The 26786-nt window shown below is 42.5% G+C and overlaps 1 protein-coding gene across 3 annotated transcripts in view; it reads left to right on the top strand.

Annotated features, from left to right (window-relative positions):
* IMPACT (impact RWD domain protein) overlaps window positions 1–15900 on the top strand; it is a 31765-nt gene extending 15865 nt beyond the window's left edge. For all 3 annotated transcript variants that reach the window (XM_063450450.1, XM_063450449.1, XM_063450451.1), the window contains 4 exons: window positions 1067–1140; window positions 9840–9930; window positions 10349–10483; window positions 15596–15900. In XM_063450450.1, coding sequence (XP_063306520.1) covers window positions 1067–1140; window positions 9840–9930; window positions 10349–10483; window positions 15596–15667 — 372 coding nt within the window. In that variant the 3' untranslated portion in view covers window positions 15668–15900. The remainder of the gene's footprint in view (window positions 1–1066; window positions 1141–9839; window positions 9931–10348; window positions 10484–15595) is intronic.
* Window positions 15901–26786: the final 10886 nt, after the last annotated feature.

The following is a 26786-nucleotide window of genomic DNA, read 5'->3' as shown; positions in this document are numbered from 1 at the left end:
ACACCTAAAGTGGTCATGGTGCTTGGAATAATATTTTTAACTCTATTCTCAACAATCAGCCCAAGGGATGAAAGTATTATTTCTTAGCCCTCACCTGCCACTTTTGTGAGATAGCAGAGAGACCACCATCAAATGATAGGTTATGGAATTAATGTCCAAGTGAACCAATAATAAATTGCATGGATGTATTATGGGTGTATATGTATGTTATGTGTGCTAGTTTAATCCAGCTCTGCCCTGAGGTGTGCGTGAGTGGCTAATTATGAATATAGTTGTGACTAATCAGGTGTGTGTTTTTAGTGAAAATCGAGATGAAAACCAGATGAGCTCAGGTAATTGCAGACTGTCTGCACAGACAATGATGCAATGTATAGGCTACGAAGCGGAAAACTAGTAGATTTTATTGGAACACCCAGAGAGTGACAGAAGTGTAGTGCCGAAATTTTTTTTTTTTTTTTTTTTTTTTTTTACAACATTTTAGTAAATATACACCCAATGAAAATGTGCCTTGACATATGTTTACTGCTGCATTTTTTTAATTGGGAGTAAATAAAAAAAATCAGCTTGCAAAAGTTGCAGATATGCTGACTGCAGCATTTGCCAGCCCTCCCGTTCTAACTAGTCTAGTCTTTATGTGGCTGTCCAATCACAGTCTTCCCAATGTAGCTCATTAAGAAGGTGCTATGGACTCTCTTGAGTAACAAAAGAGTTACAGGACCATGTATGCGATTGACATCCAGTGGGATGTAATAAGGTTAATTTATACATGTGCCAATTTCTATTTACATTTTTATTTTTTGTAAAATGAAAAAAGAAGACACGCTCTTCACACATAAAGCACTTCTGCAAGTGTCTGGAGTGTTTCTTAAAGCATAGAACGTTTCCCCAAATACTTTTGTCCTACATATTTATCCACCTGTAAAGCTGCTTCATTTACCTGGCAGTTATTGTTCCACAGAGTACTACTGTACCCATAGTAGGCTATTACTGCTAACAATGCGACTGTGATGTATTCAATCATTTTATTTTTGTTTACTTTCTCGTTAACCTGCTATCCTTTCCTTAGGTTAAAGCAGTGCTGAATAAATTGTATGAGAATAAAAAGATTGCTGCTGCCGCTCACAACATTTATGCATATAGGTGGGTATTGTACTGAAATTTATAAAAACATTGTATAGGAACTGCTTAAAAAGTCTTGATTTAGTGACATTGTTAATCTATCATACACAAATGTGCAGACGGTCAGTTTTTCTTGGAATGCAGTAAGATTTCCCCCCCCCCCCCTCTCTCTAAGTTATAGGGATACTATAAACCCCACAATTACATTGGCTTAATGAAGCCGTTTTGGTGTATAGATCAATCTCACTGGTCATTTACCTGCCACTTAGTAGTTAAATAGCTATTATTTCTGTTTATGCAGCCCTAGAAACATCTCCCCTGGCTGTGACTCCCAAAGCCTACATGAGAAAATAGTTACATTTTCAATCAGATATTACAGCACAGAAATTCTATATTCAACAGACTGTGCTATACAGAAAGTTTCAAAATTATCTCTCTTTACAGAAAGTGTTTAGGAAGGCTACATAAGTCACAGCCAGGGGAGGCGTGGCTTAGGTCTGCATTAACAAAGGGGGCCAACTCTTAAAGGGCAGAGAACAAAGCAGTGAGACTGCAGGGGTATGATCTATATACCAAAACTGCTTCATTAACCACTTAAGGACCACATGACGGCCATGCAGTAACGGTACCAGCAGGGTTTAAATCCCTGCTGCTACCAAAGAACCACAGGTATCTTTTGATACCTGAGGTTTCCTCCGAGTGTTAGCTGGACCCACAATTAGTGGCCACAGACTGATGGATGAGCTATGAGCAGCACTCAAAGTGAGCACTGCGCATAACCTTTTAAATCCTTTTAAATAACGCACCTAACACTGTCACCAACCTGCCACATTAAAAATAAGGGGACCCCCAGGTATCTTTTGATATTGATTCAGACAAGATTATAAATTTGTTTGTATGTTTGAAATGATTACACCCAAGAAAATGCCAATGCAAAACCATTGTATGCTACAAAAAATGAACCAAAAGTTCTCTTTTCCCTTAACTATATGTTTAATGCACTTAGTAATGCTGAGCTGTGACACAAACATAATGTTCTACAAAAAGGAAAATTTGCTTCATACTTACCGTAATTTTCTTTTTCTGATCATTATTCATGGCAGCATTTACTCATGGGTTAGCTCCTCCCCTCACAGCAGAAAGGACAGGAAATAGAACTCTGAAACTGGTATAAATAGATTCTCCCCCTTCCCATCAGGCAGTCTTAGTAACTAGCATCACATCTTATAGTATATGGGTGGGACCGTAATGCTGCCATGAATAATGATCAGAAAAAGAAAATTACGGTAAGTATGAAGCAAATTTTCCTTTTTTCCTGACATTATTCATGGCAGCATTTACTCATGGGGAATACCCAAGCAGTATATATAGAGGGAGGGACAGAGTTCAAAAACAGCTAATAGCTATAAAACCATTATTGAGCTGCATAAATTTTAGAAGACTTTAAAAAAGCCAAACAAGACAATAGGATATTGTCATACGTTCTGCTCAGACAAGTAAATTAACCTAGAGGCTGCAAGGTCAGCAACCTCCTGGCATTCAATATCTGAAATATCCTGAATAATGATAGAGTCCGAAAGGAATTAAGGCCATGATAGCCTAAGTTAGATAAGGATAATGCCATTTTGATATAAAATTTAAAACCAAATTGATGACCTCATCAGATCAGAACCTTGACAAAGGCATAACAGAATGTTGGATGAGAACAGACACACCATGCTTTTCAACACGGGGAGAATTACACTGAGAATCCAATTACTTCCTGGATGTAATTATTAAGGACGGTTCACACTGCTTCCTCTTGCCTTGTGAACTACTTACCTGTGGATACAGGAAACAAATCAATACCTGCCTGTCAGAAAGAGGCAGAGCCTAGTAGAAAAATAAGTGTTATTAAAACACTGCAATAACGAATATATATATATATATATATATATATCAAAAATCAGGCTCACAACAATACCTCACACTGTGGATGAATTGATACAGTAATGATCAGTCACAGGAGAGGTACAAACCAATGACATTACTAGGCAAAGGCAAGAAGAACCATATACAGATTAGTTAAGGATCAATCACACCAGTACCTACATTCAAAGAAACATATTGTAAATAGTACAGATTATGCCAAACAGTATAATCAAATTTATTAGAGACAGTTGTGTAACATAAGTAGGACAAATGTAATTGGCAGGATACTGATGAGAAGGTAGTAACCAGAGGCACATGATCCATTGTGGTAACCGACACATAATAAGCAGGATAGTAGAAGATATTCAATTATCCTTATGAGAATAAACAACCGCTTACTTACTCTTACCTTATCTTCACATAGTGATGAAATACTAGTGGCAGAGCCTATGGCGATAATAAGCAGTTTGTATTATCTGTAAGATATCAACACCAATACAAGTATATAATCCACAAGTATTAACCCCTTAACACCGCAGCCAAATGTACAAGTTGTGAACGAAACAAAACGTAAACAAAACCTGGCATTTGCGCTATATGTCTGTCCAACCGTAATTCACCTCTTTCATATTAAATGCACCCCCCCTTATTATATATCATTTTATTCAGGGGAAACAGGGCTTTCATTTAATATCAAATATTTAGCTATGAAACATAATTTAATATGAAAAAAATGGGAGAAAATAAGATTTTTTTTGATTTTTTTTTGTTCTTCATGACATTTTAACTGTCAATGTCATAATACTGTTTGCTTTTACTGCAATAAAATACACATATTTGTATTCAGCAAAGTCTCACGTGTAAAACAGTACCCCCTATGTACAGGTTTTATGGTGTTTTGGGAAGTTACAGGGTCAAATATAGCGTGTTACATTTGAAATTGAAATTCGCCAGATTGGTTACGTTGCCTTTGAGACTGTATAGTAGCCCAGGAAATAAATTTACACCCATAATGGCATACCATTTGCAATAGTAGACGACCCAAGGTATCGCAAATAAGCGATGTCCAGTCTTTTTTAGTAGCCATTTGGTCACAAACACTGGCCAAAGTTAGCGTTTGTATTTGTTTGTGTGTGAAAAATGCAAAAAACGCCAATTTTGGCCAGTGTTTGTGACTAAGTGGCTACTAAAAAAGACTGGACATACCCCATTTGCAATACCTTTGGTTGTCTACTATTGCAAATGGTATGCCATCATAGGGGTAATTTTCATTCTTGGGCTACCATAGGGTCATAAAGGCAACGTAAGCAATCTGGCGAATTTTAATGTGAAAAAAATTAAACACAAGCCTTATATTTGACGCTGTAATTTTTGAAAACACCATAAAACCTGTACATGAGGGGTACTGTTGTACTCAGGAGACTTCGCTGAACACAAATATTTGTGTTTCAAAACAGTAAAAAGTATTGCAGCAATAATATCGTCCCTGTAAGTGCTGTTTGTGCGTGAAAAATGCAAAAAACGTCACTTTTACTGGCGATATCATGGTTGTAATACATTTTACTGTTTTGAAACACTAATATTTGTGTTCAGCGAAGTCTCCCGAGTAAAACAGTACCCCCCATGTACAGGTTTTATAGTGTCTTGGAAAGTTATAGGGTTAAATATAGTGCTAGCAAATTAAATTCCCTATACTTTCGGCATGGGTGGTCAGGCAGGTCCCGCTAATTGTAATTAATTAGGATACCTAATTATGTAAAATTATTACATAAATATATGTGTAGAATTAATATATGTATATATATACATATGTGTATATATACGTATATATATATATATTTTTTTTAATATTTTTATTTATATATAGGTATATATATAGTGATATATACGTATATATTTATGTATATAGATATATATTATTTCGTTATAAGTGTATTTTGATATAAATATATATATATTAATATCAGAATAGTTAGAACGAAATAAAACACATCTATATATTTTTTAATATTTTATTTTTAATTATTTTTTTTATTTAATTTTTTTACGTATTTACTTTTTTTTTTTATATTATTTATAAATATATATATAACAATAATTATATATATATTTAATCAGTATCAGTCTACGTGTAATTTGATATAAATATATATATATAATTATATATATATTAATATTAAAATACACCTAGACGGTGTATGTGTATGTGTGTATATGTGTATATATATACTTAGATCATATATATATAATATATATATATGATCTAAGTATATAATTTTTTTTTTTTTACACTGTTTTAACATTTTATTATTTGATTTTCAGCCAGCAGGGGGACCAACTGTCATTACAGTTGGTCCCCCTGCTGGCAATGCAGCAGGCAGCTATACCGGCCATGTGATTGTGAGGTCCTTGCAAGGACCTCACTCTCACATGGCCGGGAGGGCTCCTGGAGGGCGGACGTGCCGCGGGGGGCTCCCTGGGAGTCCCCCGAACCGCGATCGCCGGCGTGGGACCGCCAGCGACCGGGTAAGTTACTAAAAACCGGAGGGCGTACTATTACGTCCGGCGGCGTTTAGAGCCGCTTTTAAAAGGACGTAATAGTACGCCCTCCGGTCTTAAGGGGTTAAATCAATGCAATGTTAGGAGTGACCATAACTTATACCGATCTAGGTACAGAGACCATGTAAAAACATATCAGTCAAATGTTTGTCATCAACAAGCTGCATTACATTATTATATGTAGGATGAATCAACCACTTAAAGCCATACATTGGTTGCAAATTCCACATATAAGGACCCCTAGAAGAATCCCCATGAATATCAGAAGAGAGGACCGTAATGGAGTTACCTGTTAAGGAGTTACCTCTCTTGTTCTGGTAGCAGGTGAATTTTACCTAATAGTAAACCTGGTAGAATGGCCCATTGGACTAGACCTCCCAGTGTCAATTAAAATACTTGCAATACCAAGTATCGAAAACTTACCTGGATCATATGAGCCTAAAAGAATACCTTTAATTGCAGAAAGGAAATTATAATATTCCCCTTCACAACAGGGGAATCTTGTCTGAACAAATAATTCCTTACGAACCAAATGCATGCCACCCCTGACATATCCTAAAGGGATTGCCAAACTCTCAGGTCCCCAAGGGATAAAAGAGAATACTGCATAAAAAAATTAGTACATTCTCCAAATTATAAAGATTATGTTTTAAGGAAATGTACTCAGTTCTAAAGAATATGTTAAACCAATTCCAGGGAATTGAGCAGGAAACTGAATAAAAATCACAAACCAGACCAGTGAATTTTTCAGAGTAGAAGTTTGCGGAAAAATAAAAGGATACTAAAGTTAAGACCAGGAGAGAAACAAGCCAATATGAACAGCTTTTAAATCAGGTAATGGCTTCAGAGTTACCTACTTATGAGAACGATTAATAGCCCAATTTGTGCTCCTGCAACCAGCATGAACTACTAAGCTGTGCATCAGTAACAGCATATATTTGAAGGTTAAACACTGCCACCAAAATTGAAAGAAAAAAAACATTCCCTATCTTGATAAGAGAGGAAAGGATATCTGGCAATAGAAAAACTTTTGAGAAATGGTCTCATGTATAAATACATAGGAGTGCACACAAAAAGGCCTTACATTTGTTAAACAGTACCATGCTCCATTTTGGAAATTCAGGTCTCCTCTCCTGGGAGAGGCACTCAGACAGGTTCAGAAACACCTGCAATCCCTCTGAAGTGGTAAAATGTGTTAATTGCTTATCCTGAAACACCTGTGGTAGAAGGAATCTAATACAAAGCCAAAAAGCAGCATGTTTCCTTATCTACTTCATTAAAAAACTGAAATAGAGAATCCACAGTAGGCACTAGTTACTTACCCAGTACAACAGTGCATTTGCTAGAATTGGGCTGTATTACATTTCAGCGCAAAACAGACCTTAGATCATTTGTATATATTAAATCTACCAAGGCTGTGAATAAATTGGGGTTATATAATAATACCAACCTGCATAAGATTATATGAAACACATACATTGTGGATGTTTCTTAACAGCACCCTATGCACATATATATCAGTTACATATACTGAGTCTGTTTAAACAGTAATCATACATAGCCTACCTTTGCTATATACAGTGACAATGTGCCTGCACCCATATTAAGATTATATGAGTGAGATAAATTGAGGCTGTGTTTTCAACAGAACTTCATGCACATATAGCACTCACATATACTGAGGTTGTGACTAATAACCCACACATAGAACCATTATTAGAGTGGACTCAGAGGATGTGTCTTATATAATTCACATACATTGTGTTTCCACTAATATATCAAGCATATAGTGAACAGATCCACTGAAGCAATGTCCACACCAACTTACAAATAGAGCATGTAGAGGACATATACTGAGGCGCTGTTTTCAGAGCAAATGAACACAAACTGAGGCAGATACTTACGATCAACTCATACATAGAGCATATAGTAGATAAATATACTGAGGCTGTGTCCTCATAGTAATTCATACACAGAGCATATAGTGCATACATACACTGAGGCTGTGTCCTCACAGTAACTCATACATATATCCTATAGTGGATACCAATACTAAGGCTGTGTCCTCACAGTAACTCACACATAGAGCATATAGTGTATACATAAACTGAGGCTGCGTCCTCATTGTAACTCACACAGAGCCTATAATGGATACATATACTGAGGCTGACCCCATAGAAACTCACACAGAGCATATAGTGGATACATATACTGAGGCTGTGTCTCAATAGAAACTCCTATATATATCATAGAGAGGATACTTATACTGAGGCGGTGTACTCACAGTAACTCTTATATAGACCATATAGCGAATCATATACTGAGGCCGTATCCTAGTAACTCCTACATAGAGCATATAGTGGATACATATACTGAGGCCGTGTCCTTATAGTAACCCATACATGGAGCATATACTGGACACACTGTTCATACATTAGAGCATAAAGTGAAAACATACCGATGCTGTACCACCACCAGATTATGTATGGATACTGAGGCCCCGTGGTCTCATATGCAGTATATACTTCCACTTTCTGGAAAAGCCTGCTTATTTGCCATAATGCACAGATAACAGCAATCAATGCCACATATCTTGATAGAAACAAGTGTGTGTGGACTTAGAGTTAGGTTTTTAAAACCTATCATATACATGTGTGGACTTCAATCAGTCACCCAGGAAAGTTCTCTTACCTTGGATATTTCTCTGTCTTCAGGACTGTGAAATTCCAGCAGACTTTATACAGCCAGGATATCCATTATTAGCACTCTTTTTTCACAATGCCTCATTGCATTATCAGCAGTCTTTTTTTCACAATGCCTCCTTGCATTATCAGCACTCTTTTTTTCACAATGCCTCCTTGCATTATCAGCACTCTTTTGCACCAAGCATCCTTTCATGTATAAACTTACCTAAATGCTCACCACACAAACCTCCTAAATGTGACCTATTTGTTAGAAGGAAGCCTAATGAAAGCAGCTGGGAGGGACTGAAAGAACAGAGACCCAGGTGCCTATACTAGTTTTAATCTAAATTACTAATGCACTTACCTGAACAGCTGCAGGCCTGTGTTTCAGCGGCAAAATGGGGATTTGATCAACTGACAGCCTAAACTGTTTAAACTATAGGCTTCCATCTGTACCCCATATGCCGTCCATCATCACCAGTGGGAGGAGGTTTAACCAACCCCATACAAGGTGGAACACATAGAAAAGGAATACCCAGGTAGTCACCTTATGGAAGTGCTGTTTACTGGGTCTTCAAGGATAAAGGCTTAGACTTGGCTGGGCCTCATGTATGCAGTGGACAGCTGTCATCCCCTCAGGGAGAGAGATAGACCAGACTCCTGATTGCTGAAGGAGGTGCCCAGGCTGGCAACTCTTATAGATGTGCTGTTTGCTGGGTCTTCAGGGGTAAAGGCTTAGACTCAGCTGGGCCTCATGTTTGCAGTGGACCGCTGTCATCACTCCAGAGAGAGAGAGATAGGTCAGACCCCTGGTTTCTGAAGTAGGAACCCAGGCTGGCAATTCTTACAGACGTGCTGTTTGCTGGGTCTTCAGGGATAAGAGGCTGAACCCTGGCCTGGCTTCATGTAGGCAGTATATCACATTTATCCCCTGACGGGGTACCCAAGCTGGCCTGTTGCTGGGTCTTCAGGGATAAGAGGCTGAACCCTGGCATGCAGTGGACCATTTTCATCCCTTAAGGGGGAGGTTGGGTCCGACCCCCGGTCACTAAAGGGGGTACCCAGGTTTGCAGTATTAACAATAGTGCGCTGCTGGGTCTTCAGGGCTTAGAGGCTGAACCCTGGCATGGCTACAAAAATACTGCCTGGTGAGCATAAAAGAAAAATTCTAGGCCTGCCTAAGCAGACTCCTTCCAAACTGCTGTGAAGGACAGGAAAAAAAAAAAAAAAAAAGACTGCCTGATGGGAAGGGGGAGGATCTATTTATACCAGTTTCAGAGTTCTATTTCCTGTCCTTTCTGCTGTGAGGGGAGGAGCTAACCCATGAGTAAATGCTGCCATCAATAATGTCAGGAAAATGGCAATTTTAAACAAGCATCGCCCATATTTTTTTTTCTTAATTAAGCAGTGTATTTAAATCAGAATCTCACAAATAAATTACATAAGAAAATTGTTTTATTTGTTGCTTGTACTTCTCTTTGAAGAATCCATAACACTGCATAACTATGATTTATAGGTGAGTTCCAGGCCTTAACGCTTACTCCTTGTGGTGTGTACTTTCTGTAGGATACACTCTAAGAAAACAAATACATTTATACAAGACTGTGAAGATGATGGAGAAACCGCAGCAGGAAAAAGACTTCTTCATCTTATGCAGGTAAGGTTAATGCTTAAATTGTGTAACTACTTGTATAGATAACTACCTGTAGGATCAATTATACTGAAAGCTATGTTCCAAAAATAGTTATTTAATTTTGCACATTCATGAGGAACTCTGACCTCAACAGAAACGTATTCAAAAACGGCAGCACATAGCAGAGGAGAGGTTTTTTCTTTTTCTAAAAAATAGGACAAAAGCATTCAGTTATATACAATGATGTAAACGGGAGGAACATGTAACATTACAGCCTGTAAATAACATATTATTGCTCAAGTACTGTTGCAATAGTAAAGCAATTGTGATATGTAGCAAGATTCAGACCTATGCTCCAGCCACAATGTTATTCTCTGTGGTTCTCGATTTGGAAAAAATACTAAGGTAATTTTTAATTAATAATGCCTGTGCTTACCCACAGATCTTGGATGCCCGTGATGTCATGGTAGTGGTATCACGCTGGTATGGAGGTATCCTTCTTGGACCTGATCGATTCAAACATATCAACAACTGTGCTAGAAACATTCTGGTGGAGCACAACTACACTAATACTATGGTATGCTTTGATGATTTGGATGAATGTTTCTATTTGTGTATATGCATTTATTTTCTCTACTCAGGCTGCTATGAGATACCATACATTTTTGACCAAGGCCTTTTTTGCCACTTTTACTATGTGTTCATTCCACTGTATGGTAATGCTTTTTGCACCGCCACATAATATTTGTGGTCGTATACAATAAGCCGAGTTATAGAAATGGTGGTGTAAGTCAGTTGTGGTGTGCTGGAATCAACGTTCGGGTAGGCCTGTAAAAGAGGGCAAAAAGTTTAACAATATACATACATAAGGTGGAGCTCTTGAGTAGGAGTTCAGTATAAATCTGTAATAGTACAAAAATGCAAGACAATAGTGCAGTATTGCTGGAACAAATGAAATATGATATTTGAACGTTAGGAGTATCGCTCACAAGTCATGAGCCATTAATCACATATGGATGGGATGGTAAGCACTTATGGACACTTTAAAGATGTCCGATTCCTTTTCTCTCTGGTTCTCTTTCTGTGGCTCTCATCCCCTGACACACGGGATGCTCAGGATACCAGAAGTATATACACAGGATACCAGGAGTATATTCCAAAAGGTGCTGCAAGGAAAGGAGCAGAGGAATGAGACCACTGGGCTCCTGACTTGTGAGCGATACTCCTAACGTTCAAACATCATATTTGATTTGTTCCAGCAACATTGCACTATTGTCTTGCATTTTTGTACTATTACAGATTTATACTGATTTCCTACTCAAGAGCTCTTCCTACTCAAGAGCTCTACTGTTCGTATTTTGTAGAAGTGGTTTAGGGGATACCACTTAAGGGGCATTGAGCTCATCATTTATTTTCTCCATATTATGCACTAGTTTGTAGACAAAAAGTTCAACAGTTTAACTCCGAATACGTGTTGACATTACATAACCAATACTTAAATGCATGTTTCAATTCCCTTTAGATTGAGGGATATATATGGCATATGCAGATGACTCTACTGTCCCAGCCATTAGATTATATGAACTGGGATAATACTAGAGGTAGTAGGAGCAGCACGTATTCGTTTAGAATTACCTGAAAATGTTAACGGTTGTATTCGAGTGTTGTGTTGTATTCAACTTTAAGTGTTGTGAGCTAGTTAAAGGATGAGGTGGCAAATAATATGTGAATGCCGCCACGGAATCGAATGAGTATGGTTTGATGATTTCATATGCAGAAGTGAGTTTATTGAAAATGGCCAGAGCCCAGCGTATGAACAGTTGGCATTGGCAGAGAGTGTTGCGTGTCAGCAATTCATTCCTGGAATGTAGGGGTTTGGTAGGTCGTTTGGCTGCCGTGGGGAGAGTTCGGAAGAATACGATAAATTGTGATCGTCACCTCATCGGTTGCTATGTTGTGACAGCCTGGTATGGGTATGTGAACAAAGCAGAGTTTCTGTGATGCTGCCTGTCACATCTCTTCCAAATCAACCTTATTATTGTTAGTGAGGGGGACTGACCGGTAATAAGTCCCATGCTGTTGATTTCCTAAAAGAGGGTAGGTTCTGTGTCACTATGGGAAATGTGTCACGGACCCCGTTAACTATGAAATTGGCTGCCATCCAGTGTGGGCGGCGGTATTAGTCCAGAAATGACATTGAGGGAGTGAACATGGTTTCCCTATTCTGGTGGGATAGAAAGTTTAGAGACATGAACAGGACTGCTCACGTGCGTGCATGTGTTTAATGTAACAGCGCTATTGTTGACAGGTGAACCTGGGAGCAGGTTGAGAAATGAATGAGCTCCCTTGTGTAAGGTGCATGGTAACGTTCAGATGACCAAGGAAATATTGGAAATCCTTATAGGAAACAGGCATCATTGCCCAGAAAGGACTTTCCTTTTCCCTGATACGCTGTCTGCAGGGAGGCTGAACTGCAATTAAATAAAGTCTAATGTATTTCCAGAAATTAAAATTGGTGTAGGGACCAAAAGGTTGATCGAGACAGCGGAGTTCCAAAGGATGTACCAGATGCAAGACACATCTGCTTTAGAGTATGGCATTCGGTTCCATAATTGTTACACTGATGTAGAGAATGTATTAATGAGGGACAGTACTGACATACAAGAGAAGCCTATAGAGAGATTATGCAACTAAATTGAATAGTTTGGGCATCTCTCCGCTCCAAACGTAAGACGGATGGCAAAGTAGAATGTTCAGTTCACTAAATATCATGCAAATGCCACTGGGACTGATGCACTTGGAGCAACTTGAAAATGCGGATTATGGAATTTTCCTAGTTAGGCTGCTTCTGTAGCCCTTAAGGTAGGCCAAATACCATAGCCTAGTGCTGGGAACTTTGAAAACGAGTAGTCGATAATAAAATTGAGCAGTGGATTTCCATTAATTAGGCTAATATGGTAGGTGCACCCGCAAATAAAGAGGTTGTCAGAAGGGCCCCAGCAAGAAAACAATACTTGATTCTACCACTAATAGTAATTAAGTTGAATGAGTCTTAAATAGTAGATTGGAGGTTAGGACAAATCCTAATACCTGGTCGAAGTGAAATGACGCCTGTGCGGAAACCTACAATTAGAAACTAGAGGAGGGCAAGTGTGAGTATTGAGGGAGACGCCTCTTAGTGACAAAAGGCAAGTACGAATACGGAACAGTCAGATTGTACCATCTGTGTTCCCTAGCTTTAAACTACTAACAATTACTCGTAGCCATGTCCTTCCAAAGGACAGGGGACAGATAATAACACTAGACGAGGAAACACGTGCTGGATAGCAACAGGTGGTGTAACACTGAGAGAATGGAAGTAAGGAGCATGACGTAGGGTACTACATGGGAGGGTAAGACGTCCAAAGTCAGGAGATTCTAAACTTCACTAGTTCACTAGAGCAATCATGGCCTACATCCCTGTCATGCTGTCTGTGTTTCCAGCTTGGGTGCTGACACAAGGTAGGGAAGACCAGAGCTAGAAACCGGAGTCTATACAGCACAGTTGCCAGGAACTAGGGCTGGGGTATCCTGGGTTACAGCTGTTGTGCATGAACTAGGTGGGGTGAAGGGTTTGGCTGGGGAGCCTGGATTGAAATATCTTACTAGTTCTGAGGTGTGCAACATCGACATGTAGAGTAAATGTGACAGTCATGTAGGTGATAGTATTACAACCGGTGGTTTGCATAGTGCCGAATGGCAACAAATCTCACAATCTCTCCTGTAAGTGAAGGCCTAGTGAGATCCATGTGTCAAGGTATAGAAGTAGAAGACCGAGAGAGCTCATTCTGATTCATGAGTAGCGGGGTAGCCATTTAAGGGCAGTTTGAGAATTAGTGGGTGTATAAATTTATATGATGTGGGTTGCTTAATGGTTGTTGAGCTGTGGAGCAGTTGCAAATTACACAGTGTTGCAAAATTGCAGACCTGCTCTATATCATAACGTGTATATAAACAACTTGACTCGAGGCCTGAAAGGTAGGACTCTTAATTAGAGATAATGATGAGACACTTGACTTGAGTAACATGGCACTGATCGTAGTAGGTTGCCCACTGAGGGCCATATGAAGCATGTTGAAGGCCATTTGAGGGCCTAATATAAACTTATATGTGTAATGTCCTGCATCTCTCACGGGGACTTAATAATTTCAGCTTTTCTTTTTCATGAAAAGTTATGCCTTTTTTTTCTTAATAAAAGGTTGTGCTTTTTTTGCATGAAGTTTTTTTTTTTTTTTTCATAAAAGGTTGTACTTTTTCTTTTAATTCTCTACATGTATGCAGTTACTGTCAGGATCTTACCTGAGGTGGGAGTCTGTAGCGCAGATATGTTTGCTCACCCTAGCAGATAGACACAGTCCAAGGTGACCTGGACTGTGAACCTGTGCATGGGGGCTGTGCAGGAAAGGTGATTCCAATGCAGTACCAACAAGGACAAAAACAGCAGGATAGCCAAAGTCAAAGGATACCATAGGTCATAATAAACAAAGTCAGAAGCCGGGGTCAATATGGAGTTTAAGTTCAAGGGACTGGAACACCAGAACTGAACACACACAAGGATCAAAGACTTGATAAAGTTCCCAGGCTATGTTTATATACCCTTCAGATGACTGATCTGAGTCAGGTGAAGCACTTGCAATGACCATAGATGAAGTCCAGCCCCCCGTGCTGCAGACATAGCCAGGAATAATAGGGCTAGAAGAGCTCGAAACAAACAGAACTTCTGTGGCTCAAAGGCAGATAGCAGGCCTAGGCCCAGAACTGTGAATGCCTCCCTAGTTAGTGAAAAGCTTAACATGGGGCGAATACATGTTGAATGTCAGTAACAGCGTGGCCCAACGCGTGCTGAATGAACAAACTTAAGGTTTTGTTGTAATAAACGCGCAAACAGCAACAGGAAAAGCCACGTCTGGGCCAGACAGGGTAGTGCCCCATGAGCTTTGGCCCACAGTAGGCCAGAACAGCTTGTTTGGAGTTTAGGCAGTTTGTGTTGATGACCTTTGAACCAGCAGTAGATGGTTCTGTACTGAACCAGGTAGTCTCAGCCCAGAGGAATTGGAGGTCTGTGTATTTATAGGCTGGGTAACTCCTCCCACAACTACAGGCTGAGCCGTTAGGAGTCTAAAACTTCTATACAAACCTAAATCCCCAAATGCTATTTAATTAAGAGTATTTTGACACTTTTTTGTTTAACTGTTTTATCAGCAACCTCTTCCAAAACTGCAGGTTGTATGTCACTTTTTGTGTTTTCGGTACACAATTTAATTTTGTGTGAAATTTCACTGACAGTGTGTGCCCCTATGCTGTAATGCACTAAGATTTATATCTTGGTAGTGGCCTATATCCCACTATATTTTAATACACGCAGGGGCATCCACTCATATACAGCATATATATCAAATAGGGTGCTATAGGTTACAAACCGCATCCATATGTGGTACAATCAACATTTTATAGCATAAATCAATCGCACACCTATAGTAAAATGTATGAAAATCACAATCTTTATTTAATGACAAAATAATAAAACTCTCATCGGGCCTGAGTTAAAGATGCATGCTGTATAATATGCCAAATGTATCTGCTGAATCTAAGAATAAAGATTTGCCTGTGTGTAAAGTTAAACTATATTTAACTCTTTGTATATTTTCAGGAAGAATCGGCTAGACATCCTGGAAAGAACAAACACACAGCAAAAGAAAATAAGAAGAGACCTGACAAATAATGTATAAAATGGACTAGATAATAATGTCAAAGTATAAATTGAGCACATTTGTCTATTTCTGTGATGCCTGTTATGCTTAAACATTTATTTTATATATACATATATATTGTTAAAGAATTGTCCAGTCCTATTCTCCTAGGGACATATTCGCCTGAATGATCATGCATCATGACATCAGAACTTAAGGGATCACCACTGTGATGGCAACATGATATTAAAATGACTACCTGGAATTTTTTTACTAATACAGTGTTTTATCGAACTGGTTGCATTTTGGCAAATGAGAGTAACTATGGCTATCCTATTTGAAAAAAATTAAGCATTTTTTTTGCCATTCTATGTTTTATTGAGGCAAGATATTGGTTACAACAATAAAATGGGAGACGTGTAATAAAGACATATTAGTATAGCCTTCCAACATACAATGATAGATTCAAAGCAAGAGTAGGGAGCTTTGGGTATGGATCTCTTTCCGTGGTCAGCTTCTTTTTATAAGACGTTTTGAAGCAAAATAGTATAGAAGATACACAGTCAAATATAATTAACCTAGGATCTACCGTAGTGGAAATTGCATCTCTATAATATGTTATGGGTTATGAACCAAGCTATGAAATGTTGATGAGTAGAGAATGTGAGCTGCCTCTGTAGACATCAGCAAGGGTCAAAGGCAGGTATGCCAATTTACATTTATCAGAGGCTGGCACCCACTTTGTCGGGGAGAGAATAACAAGGTAAAATAAGAAAATCCTGAATACATGCTTCTATCTTGATGAGCACATCAATACAAATCACCAATCAGTATAAAAAAAAAGTTGAACAACATACTTGTACAGGTTTTAAAGTTTATAAAAGTGTTTTTTTTTGTTTGTTTTTTTAATTCTTTATTTTTGCAGTGCAGATATATAACACAAGCAGACGAGAGGTGCCCCAAAAGCAGTCCTCCAGCTTTTTCCCACGCTAAACATGCGGGGTACAAGATTATTAGGCACATTTTTATGTTGTTGTTTTTTTTCAGGCTTTAGCACTCGAGTTTAAGAGTAGATTGTAAATAGGATTAGGTTAGGTCAGTGCATAAACTGTGCTATGAACAGTCCAATCAATGCATTTACACAACTTTAGCTATGTGAGCAGGCTAGTGCATTAAGAGGTTATGCATAACGCTAGGTACATACACAGAAAAGTGTCAGGAGCTTCTCCCACTGAGTGCAGCCCAGACCTTGAGAGAGTCCCTTTGGCAGTTCATGCTGTGGCAGTTCATGCTTATCCAACCCCTGATCTGCAGAGTTTGTGGCATGGTAGGAGTGAGTCCATCGTGTTCAGTGGTGAGAGGGGTGAGTGCTCTCCCCTTGTGAGATTCCATCGTGAGATCCTCAGCTGGATATAGTTGGATTGCTGGGTTGTCGTGTAGGTCGGCAGGATTAGCAGCATTGCTTATTGATGGACTGGGTGGCAGGTTCCGACTGCTCGTTGCCGTGGGAGCTGGGAATCCCTGTCTGTGGATAGGTAAGTTGGTAGCTTCGCTGTAGCGAGGGGCCCCTTTGCTTTTCCACGGTCTGGACAGCCTCGAGGTATCAGTTTAGCTGTGATCTGGTGGTCCCTGGTTGTGCTGCCATTTTAGGGTTGCCTCCTGTTTCTGCCATTTTGGTTGTGGGGAGCCCCCTCAGGCCCAGGCCCTACAGGTCACGGAGACAGTCTCCTGGGACCGGGATGACCCCCCCGGTCCAAAGGGGGGGGGAGATACGGGGCCCTTACCGCATGGTGTCGGAGTTCCGAAGGGAAACCGCAAGGCAGGACAGCGAGGTGGCGGCCACTCACTCACCGCTCGGGTAGGCCTCAGATGGAGCTGTGCTTATGTGCCTTCTCAGGGGTCAAAACGCTTGGAATCCGAGTAGCCTCAGCCCCAGCACCTCTTTGCCTGTAGGACCGCTGCTGCTTAACTGCAGATGAGTAGCTTATTTGCTTTTTATGAGCATAATTGTCGTGAGTCTGCAGGAGCTTGACTTGAATGCGACCTCTCAGCATGGCGGCTGGCCCCGCCCCCCTATAAAAGTGTTTTTTAAAAACATACAAATACAAGTTATAAAATTCATAAACGTTTATTTTTTTTTAAAAGCGTATAAAAGGAGCGAAGATGCCGATGACCTCCTATTCACCATAACTGATCTGGCGACCTCCATGCCCCTCCTACTATCCGAACTATCAAACTACTTGAACATATCCAACTTTAAGGTGAATTATGATAAGAGTGATATACTCCCAATAGCGATTGCAGACCAAATGCTCACTGAAATCAAAATGACATTCCCCTTCAAAATCGCCCAACAACACATTAAATATCTAGGGATAAAAATCGCTCCAAACCTACAAGTCATATACACCCTAAACTTTTTACACCATTACTCCAAACTCTTAAGAGAGACACCTCAAGATGGAACAAACCACATTTCTCCTTGATAGGGAGGATAAACATTAATAAAATAAACGCCCTCTCCCGCCTACTCTATACCAAACACTGCCCATAGAGGTGACCCCCTTTTTCTTCGCCTCTGTGCGGAGGATATTCACCGACTTTATATGGTTTGGCCACAGATCCAGGCTGTCAATTAGTACACTGACTAGGCCTAAAGACAAATGGGTACTGAGACTGCCCCCCTTCCGATACTTTCTATCTACTTAATTCACCAGAATCTGGGAATGGTGCCACGAGGATAGCTGCAAACAGTGGAAAACACTGGAACAAGAATGGGTGGAGGTGCCGCTGGCCTCCATACCGTGGCAGACGGTAGCACCATCTAGTAACTGCCGCAGGCCACACCCCACTAAAAGCCCTCTGATACATCTTTGGAGGAAATTTGCCTGCAAACACTACCTGATAGGCATTTTCTCCCCGGTACTACCTATCTCTTACAACCCAGCATTCCCACCTAGCATGCGTGGGGCCATATGGCCCAAGCCCACACAACTCCCATAATGGATGTGACTGATAGGGGGAAAGTCTGACCACTCACGGAGCTATTCCCCCGAGAGAAGCCTACATTCATGGACACGTTCTGGTATCACCAACTCACCCAATTCATGTCTACGACTCGGAACAAACCTGTATCACTACCCCCCCATCACATTTGAGACCTTGTGCTCGGAGTCCTGAACCATAAAGAGACCACTCTCCACACTCCACTCACTCCTACAGGACACGGTCTGTAAATCCATGCCCAAATTCACAGAGGACTGGTCCCATGAACTGGGAACCACACTTACGACTTCTGACTGGCACAAAATATTTAACATCACACACAAGAACACACTAAACATTCCACTAATTGAAGCCAACTACAAACTACTTAGTAGATGGTACAGGACATCCATGCGGTTACACTGCATTTATCAGCAGATGTGTGCTGGAGGTGCGGAGGGGACAGGGGCACATACACATCTGGTGGGAATGTACAGTACTGCGCCCATACTTGGACACCATTATAGCGGTGGCTACCGCCCTGGCCATGATACCGAAACCACACTCCTTTTCGGAGATATTGCTACACCTATCCCCAAGGCCTCTCAAAGTCTACCACAACTCACTAGAATTGTATCTGTGGACAGCAGTCAAGGCCCTTATTACCAAGCAATACAATAATTGATACTGACATCAAAATAAAGTAGAAAAATAGTGTTAAATTTAATTATTGATAATAAATCAATTTCATAAATATTTAAATATGTACAAAAAACGTAAAAAAAACAGATACTGTAGATAGCATATATCCCATAGCAACCAAATGAAATATCATGTAAAAAACACAAAATCCTTACAAGAGTTAGATTCATATATGTATAATGAACATTATAGTCGCATAAGGAATTCCCAATCTGGAGTATTGGCCAAAATATATACAGTATATACAATAATGGGAAAAAAATGAAAAAAGGTAGAAAAAATGAAAAAAATCCCCAAAAAAGGAGAGAAAAAATCCAAAAAAAGAAAATAAAAAAGGGAGTAAAGAAAAAATGTATTTAGAGTCACCAGTGTGTACACACTATTGTATATGGGTGGATCTCACCAAATTGTCCTGCTGAAAAAAAGGGGGGAAGATCCAATTCCAGATGATGCTGTCCTGCTGTATATTGTAGATTGTAGATCGTTTCTCCTCTAATAGTTGAAAGTGGTGAATTAGCAAATGTTTGATAAGTGCTTAGCAGGTCCTGGTCAAGTATATCCAGACTGAGGACTCTTTGTAAAGGATTGGACGGGCTGCACGCTCGGGACCCTTCAGCCCCTTCAATGGCCCTTATTTAGTGTTCAAGAATTTTTATTGAGATTTTTAGAAGGGGAGGGGGTACAGAAAAAAGAGTGGGATTTAACAAGCCAGTAATACAATACAATCTCGTTAGCTTTAGTCACCTTTGGGTTTGACCCTCAGTAACATTCCGCATTTATATTCTTCGTGTGCCTATATATACTCCTATATATCTGCATACATATACATACATACTCGTGCACACCTAAATTTATACACAATTTTAGTTTCCTTTTCTATACACGTTGTTGTCAATCAGATATAAGGACATTTATTCCAAATAGGTAACCTGAGGGCGGGATTACGTAGCTTATCAGTGAAGGATGACTGTTATGTGTGAGTGAACCACCGGGTTCAGTGTTGGTGTAGTATCTACATCACCTTTAACAGCATGCACGCATTGTCTGCTAACCGGTGAAAATACATAGCTTATTCAAGTAGTTTAAGCATAGCGTTATGTCTGGGATATGTGTATTGTGTTGGTGCATTCGCCTCAGCCGTGATGTGGGAGACGGTGACACCCGCGTTAACATGGGGGCCCCTCCGTCAGTCAACAGGGCTGTCGTGGCTTGTTGTGTTTCCTGACCTTCCCTATCACGGAGTGCCAGTGTGCAGTGGAGAGGGGATGCCCATGCCCCGACTGCGGGGCCCATGCTGTAGGTATCAGTGTCCCAGTTAGTCTGAGGATATATGTTACGTATGAGGCCTCCTTCCCTCTGGGGTCCTTAGGTCTCTAGCAGAGGTCACACGGTTGACTTTGATAGTACTATATATTGATTAGTAGGGGGGGAAGATATGATATGTGGTAGAGTAATGTTGTAGCATGTAGGTTAGCTGGGGTAATGAAAAAGTGAAAGTAGGGGACCGCTGCGTCGCGGGAACATTGTGTTGAGGTCAGGTGCTTCGGGTCGGTGTAGTGTATCATGATAACGGGGCTGTGGGTTGTAGGGCGTGTTGGATCCTAGCATGGTGTTAGATTGGAGAGGATGGGCGGTATGTTTAGTATGTGTTTCAGGAGGTGCATGGTAGCCTCATCCCCATAGTTGAAGTGGTGTATGACACTCTTGGGTTGCATTAGGTAGTATTATCCAGTGTGCTGTATTCGTCCTTCGGTGTCGGGGTGTGGTAGCCCCGCTTCTGTCCATTGTATGATATGTGGTGTGTGTCGTGGTGGACAACTATTGCAGTGTCGAGTGGGTATGGGGTGCGTGGTGAAATCCCAATTATGGTGGTGGTCTATTTAGGCCTTGTTGGATCAGGATGGGGAAAGGAGGGGGAGGAGGGGGAGGGGGGGAGGGGGAGGGTGGAGGGGGAGGGGGAGGGGGGAGGAGGAGGGGGGGAAGGGGGTTGAGGTGAAGGCGTCCGGGCCGTCCCCGCTCGGGGCGCTCCCCCCCAGTTTCCACCGCAGGTGCTCCAGGTCAAGTTGTGGGGCGGTCTTCCAACCGGCCCCTCATCCGCACCGTCTATGTTCCTGTGTGTCTCCCCTCATCTGCCGCCCGGTTCGCTACATAGACCAGCCATGGGCGCCACCTGTCCGTATGTTTCTCTTCCAAGCCTCGTAGCGTGGCCTGTACCGATTCTGCTGTGTAAATCTCGTCTATTCTCTCTAGCCATTGCGAGATGGTTGGGATATTGGTTTGTTTCCAGTACTGCGGTATCAGGGCTTTGGCTGCATTCAGGAGGTGTCGGAGTATGGATTTCCGATATGTTCCAATGGGGGTTGGCGTGGAGTGGAGCAGGGCCAATTTCTTGTCGAATTCACCCGTATCCCCTAGAATTACCTCAGTTTCACGTTGTATCTCTTCCCAGTATGGTGCGATAAGGGGGCAATCCCACCAAATGTGCGTGTGCGTTCCTGGGCCTGTGCCACACCTCCAACACACATTCGGTGTCGTCTGGAATATTCTATGCAGTTTGTCTGGTGTTCTGTACCACTGGGTTAGGAGTTTGAAGTTTATTTCCTGGTAATACGTACTGGACAAGCTTTTATGGTGTAGGATCAGTATCTGTTCCCATTGAGGCTCGGTGAATGTCGTATCCAGCAGTCGTTCCCAGCTTCTCTTGTGTGCACTTTTGGTTTCAAGTCGGCCAACCAGGAGGTGTTGGTAGATGTGGGAGATGGTTTTATCAGGAGCAGTTTTGTTATCACAGAGGCCCTCGAACCATGTGAGGTCCCGATGTAGTGCGTCTCTATTTGGGAGAGTCCGATAGAAGTTTTTGAGTTGTGCGTATCGAAAAGTTTGTATAATTGATGCCGGAGATCCGTCAGTCAGTTCCCGCAGTGGTTTCAGGTTCGCGTTGGCTAGTGCACGATGTATAGGGATGTGTTCACCTTCCGCAATAAAGTTCCAGGCTTGTGGGGATATACCCCCCCCTATCTTGGGGTTATTCTGGACTTGGATAAGTGGGCTCGGGGTCAGGGACACGTGGGTGGCTCCCCTGAGACGGTCCCAAACTCTCAGCGTGTGAGCGACGGTAGAATTGGGATCCAAGGTGGCGGGCGACGAGCTCCCTGTGTTCCACAGTCTCGGGATCAAGTCTGGGTGGAGGTGTCCCTTGTCCAGCGTAACCCATTGTTTATGGCGTGTATGTGTATGCCAGTCTAAAATCCTCTGCAGGATGGCTGCCTGATGGTACTTGCGCATGTCTGGCAATGCTAGGCCACCCCAGGGTCTTGGGAGGCAGAGGACGTCGTGGCGGATCCTTGCTTGGTGTCCGTTCCAGACATATCTGATCATAGCCGTGCGTAGCGAGGAGAAGAAGGCCGCTGGTACGGCTAGTGGTATCGTTTGGTATAAGTATAGTATCCTAGGGAGCACGTTCATCTTCAGGACCGCTATTCTACCCAACCAGGATATGTGAGGATATGTCCATTTCTTTAGGTCCTGAAGAATCCGCTGGAGAAGGGGTATATAGTTCATCCGGTATAGTTCCGACATGTCTGTGGTGAGAGCTAATCCAAGGTAACGCATGTGGGACGAGCACCATCGAAAGGGATATCGGGTTTTTAAGGTAGCGGCATCTGGGGCGGGTATCGTAAGATTGAGCACTTCGCATTTCGTCGTGTTTAGTTTAAAATTTGATATTCGTCCGTAGTCCTCCAGTAGTGTCATCAGGCTAGGTAGCGTATGTTCCGGTTCGACGATGTAGAATAGGAGGTCATCGGCATATGCGGCGACTTTGTGAATGGAGTTCTGCCATGGGAAGCCCCGTAGGTCTTCCGACTGCCGAACTGCTTCTAGGAAGGGTTCCAGAGAGAGTGCGAAGAGCATTGGGGATAATGGGCATCCTTGTCTCGTACCATTCCGTATCAGGAATGAGTCTGTGAGCGCGCCATTGACCCTGACCCTAGCATTCGGTCGGTGGTAGAGTGCTTGAATCCACAGCATCATGTGGACTCCCATTCCCATCTCCCGCAGCGTGGTCAGGAGAAATGACCAGTCGACCCGGTCAAACGCCTTCTCGGCGTCCGTGGAGAGGAGGAGGGTCCGGATCTTATGGTGTCGTGATAGATGGTGGATGGAAAGAGTTCGTAGGGTGCTGTCTCTGGCCTCCCTCCCTGGTATAAATCCGGTTTCATCTGGGTGGGCGAGCTTCGGCAGCCGGGGACCTAATCTGTTGGAGAGTATTTTCGTGAATAACTTCACGTCCACATTGAGGAGTGAAATTGGTCTGTAGCTGCCGCACTGTTCGGGGTTCTTCCCTGGTTTGGGAAGAACTGTGATGGTAGCCGAAAGTGACTCATGGTGGAACTGGGCTCCCGTTGTGAGGGCATTGAGGGCCAGGGCGAGTTTCGGGATAAGTATGGTTTTAAATTGTTTATAGTATTCCAGTGTGAAGCCGTCTGGTCTGGGCGCGTGTCCCGTTTTAGCCATCTTAATAGCCCCCTCTATCTCCGCCTCTGTGATCGGGGCTTCCATAGCGTCCCTCTCCTCCGGTTGGATCCTAGTCGCAACGTGTGTCCTCAGATAGTCCTGTATCCATCTTTGTTTGTCCTCCTCCCCCAGCTGATGGGCAGGTGGGGCTATGTTGTAAAGAGTTGCGTAAAAGTTCCTGAATTCAGTCGCGATCCTGTCCGGTAGTTGGGTGATTGTGCCATCCGTCGTGCGGAGCTTATGTACCTGAGCCAGGGTTTGGGGTCCCTTGAGCATTTTTGCCAACAATTTGCCGCCCTTGTTGGCGTGCTGATAGAAGAACGCCTTTGAGCGTTTGATTGAGCGGTAGTGGGTTTGGGTGATGTGGTCCCGTAGGAGCCTGCGCGCCTCCAGTAGCGCAGCGTGTGTCGAAAGTAGCTGGGACCGTTTGTGTTTCGACTCCAATGTTGCAATCTTCTCGATGAGGTCGGCTATCTGTTGACGGTTTTCGCGCCGCTTCCTAGCTGTTAGTCTAAGTAGTGTGCCCCTGATGACGCTCTTGTGTGCCTCCCAGATGGTGGTGTCCATCAGGTCGTCCGTTGTGTTCAGATCAAAGTAGCTATTCAGTTCCTCGCTTACCTTGTCCCGTATCCCCAGATCCAGGAGGAGTGAGTCTTGCAATCTCCATGTCCGCGCAGCAGGACGCATCAGCGGCGAGTCCATCACCATGGTAACCGATCCGTGGTCCGACCAGAGGGCCGGTGCCATTTCCACTGACCTTAGCTTTGTGAGGTGGTCCTGTTGGAGGAATAGGTAATCCAATCTTGCGTACCGCTTGTGGAGAGCTGAGAAGTGGGTGAATTCCTGATCCGTGGGGTGGGTTGCCCTCCAGCAGTCCACCAGTCTCAGATTGCGTAAGGACGTTTGAATGTTCCTCAGGGCTCCCTGAGGGATGCTGCTGTGTCCCGTGGATGAATCTAGCAGCGGGTGTAGGGGGGTGTTGAGGTCCCCTCCCAGAATCAAGGTACCATCTGTGAAGGAGGAGAGTTTGGTCAGGATCCTGCGGATATGTTGGGCTTGGTTGCTGTTCGGCACGTATAGTGTCGCGAATGTGTACACTCGCTCCTGAATTTCGCCCTTTAAGAAGAGGTAACGTCCCTGGGGGTCTGTCAATCTATCCAGCTCCCGGAATTGAAGCTTCGCTGCGAGGAGTATTGCTACCCCTGCTCCTTTTGCGAGTGGGTGTTTGCTGAAGAATCCCATCGGGTACTCTCTGCTCTTAAGCGGCGGTGCAGAACCTTCTTTAAAGTGGGTTTCTTGCAGAAATGGGTATGGGTCCGGAAGGTAGGTCTTGTGGGCTCTGGTTGTCTGTGCGGCATTTGCCGAACGCGAGGCAGGGGGCGCATCCATGTGTTGCATCGACGGTGTCGGGTCTCCGGGAGCCCCGGCGGTGTCCGCGGCAGTGAGCGCCCGGCGGCACGGCCGGTACCGAATTCGGGTGGGAAAGGGGGTGAGGTGGGGTAGTGGTGAGTAGGGAGGGTGTAGTAGGGAGCGTCTCAAGGGAGAGACAGCTACGACACCTGGGATTGGTGTCGGGTGCCCTTCCCGGCTGGGAAGGGGGGTTCGTGTGCCTGCGGTAGCAGACGACGACTCGCTCCACCAGTTATTCAACGGCGGTGTCCCGTCGGCGCCTCACCGCAGGGTTTCAGTGTTCACACGAGCTAAGGCGGGGGAGTGGTCTCTCCTACCAAGGACGTGTCCAAAGGCCCCAGTGAGTGAGCCCTATTGGTATATATGTAACGTGGAGTCGAGTGGTTGTCTACCATCGCTCAGCCACCGTGAGTGTAGCTTTGTATCTGTGAATGTTGTTGGTGTAGTTATGGCTCGTGTTAGGGGTCAAGGTATGCGTATATATTGGTGTTTGCTGCGGGGGAAGGATGACAGCCCCCCTCCCGCGTGGGGGATTGTGGGTGTCTTTGCCTCTGTCTCGGGGTGGTGCGTGCTCCCCAAAGAGCCCCATGAAGGTGAGTGGGTTATTTGCTTTGCCCGTCTCCGCCGGGGTGGAAGCTATGTTAGCTGCCGTGTGTCTGTGAGGGTGAGGGCCAGGGGGGGGGGGGTAGTCGCCCCACCAGCCACTGTCAGTCAGTCGGCGGGCAGGTGTGTCAGGCCTAGTGTAGAGGGTCTCCGAGCGTGGTTCTGTCTTGCCCCCCAGGGCCCCGCATATACCGTTGTTTGACGTGCTGCATTTCATCTAGAATGTATTCAGACTTACTGGAATGAACTCACCAGCTGGTTATTGTGGCTGAATTCATCTGCTAACCCTATTATCTACCCCTTATGCCACCAAAGCTTTAGAAAGGCATTTATCAAAATGTTCCGTTTGTTCATGGAGAAAATTAGAATCCTGAAAAAAATAAAATAATAAAAATACTTACTTGTTCAAGTTTGGGATATTTCTTTATCTCAATAGTTTTTTGCTAATATTTTTGTAAATGTTTAATTTATTGCTGTCACACGGAAAAAAAGACAATAGTTATACAAATGAATAGTTATAAAAACACAATGCACTATAAATTATACATAACTATGTATTTCCTAAAACACAATATATACATAATTAACATTTTCATAATTTATTGCTTTATATACTTTCTACAATTTTAACATCGGTGACTTACTGTCGTTAAGGAGATTTGTAACACATGAATAAATTGAACGGGTAAACCTATAGAGAAAATACAAAAGACTACATCTGAAAGATTCAGGTTGACTGTAAAGACCAAACTTGTTCTGCAATCCTCTATATACTGCATGGTTTTTCCATTTCAGTCGATTTTTTGAGTAGCTTTGACTGAATATAAATTTTTTCAGATTCACTTCAATGAAGTAGCCTCAAGGAGTCTATGTTTTGATTTTGATTTAAACTTTAGAATTAGGAAAAAAAAATATGACTATGCAAATATATTTACG

This window comes from Pelobates fuscus, chromosome 4 (assembly GCF_036172605.1).
Source record: "Pelobates fuscus isolate aPelFus1 chromosome 4, aPelFus1.pri, whole genome shotgun sequence".
Taxonomy (NCBI): domain Eukaryota; kingdom Metazoa; phylum Chordata; class Amphibia; order Anura; family Pelobatidae; genus Pelobates; species Pelobates fuscus.
Note: the sequence above shows the minus strand (reverse complement) of the source record. Positions and strands in the feature narration are given on the sequence as shown.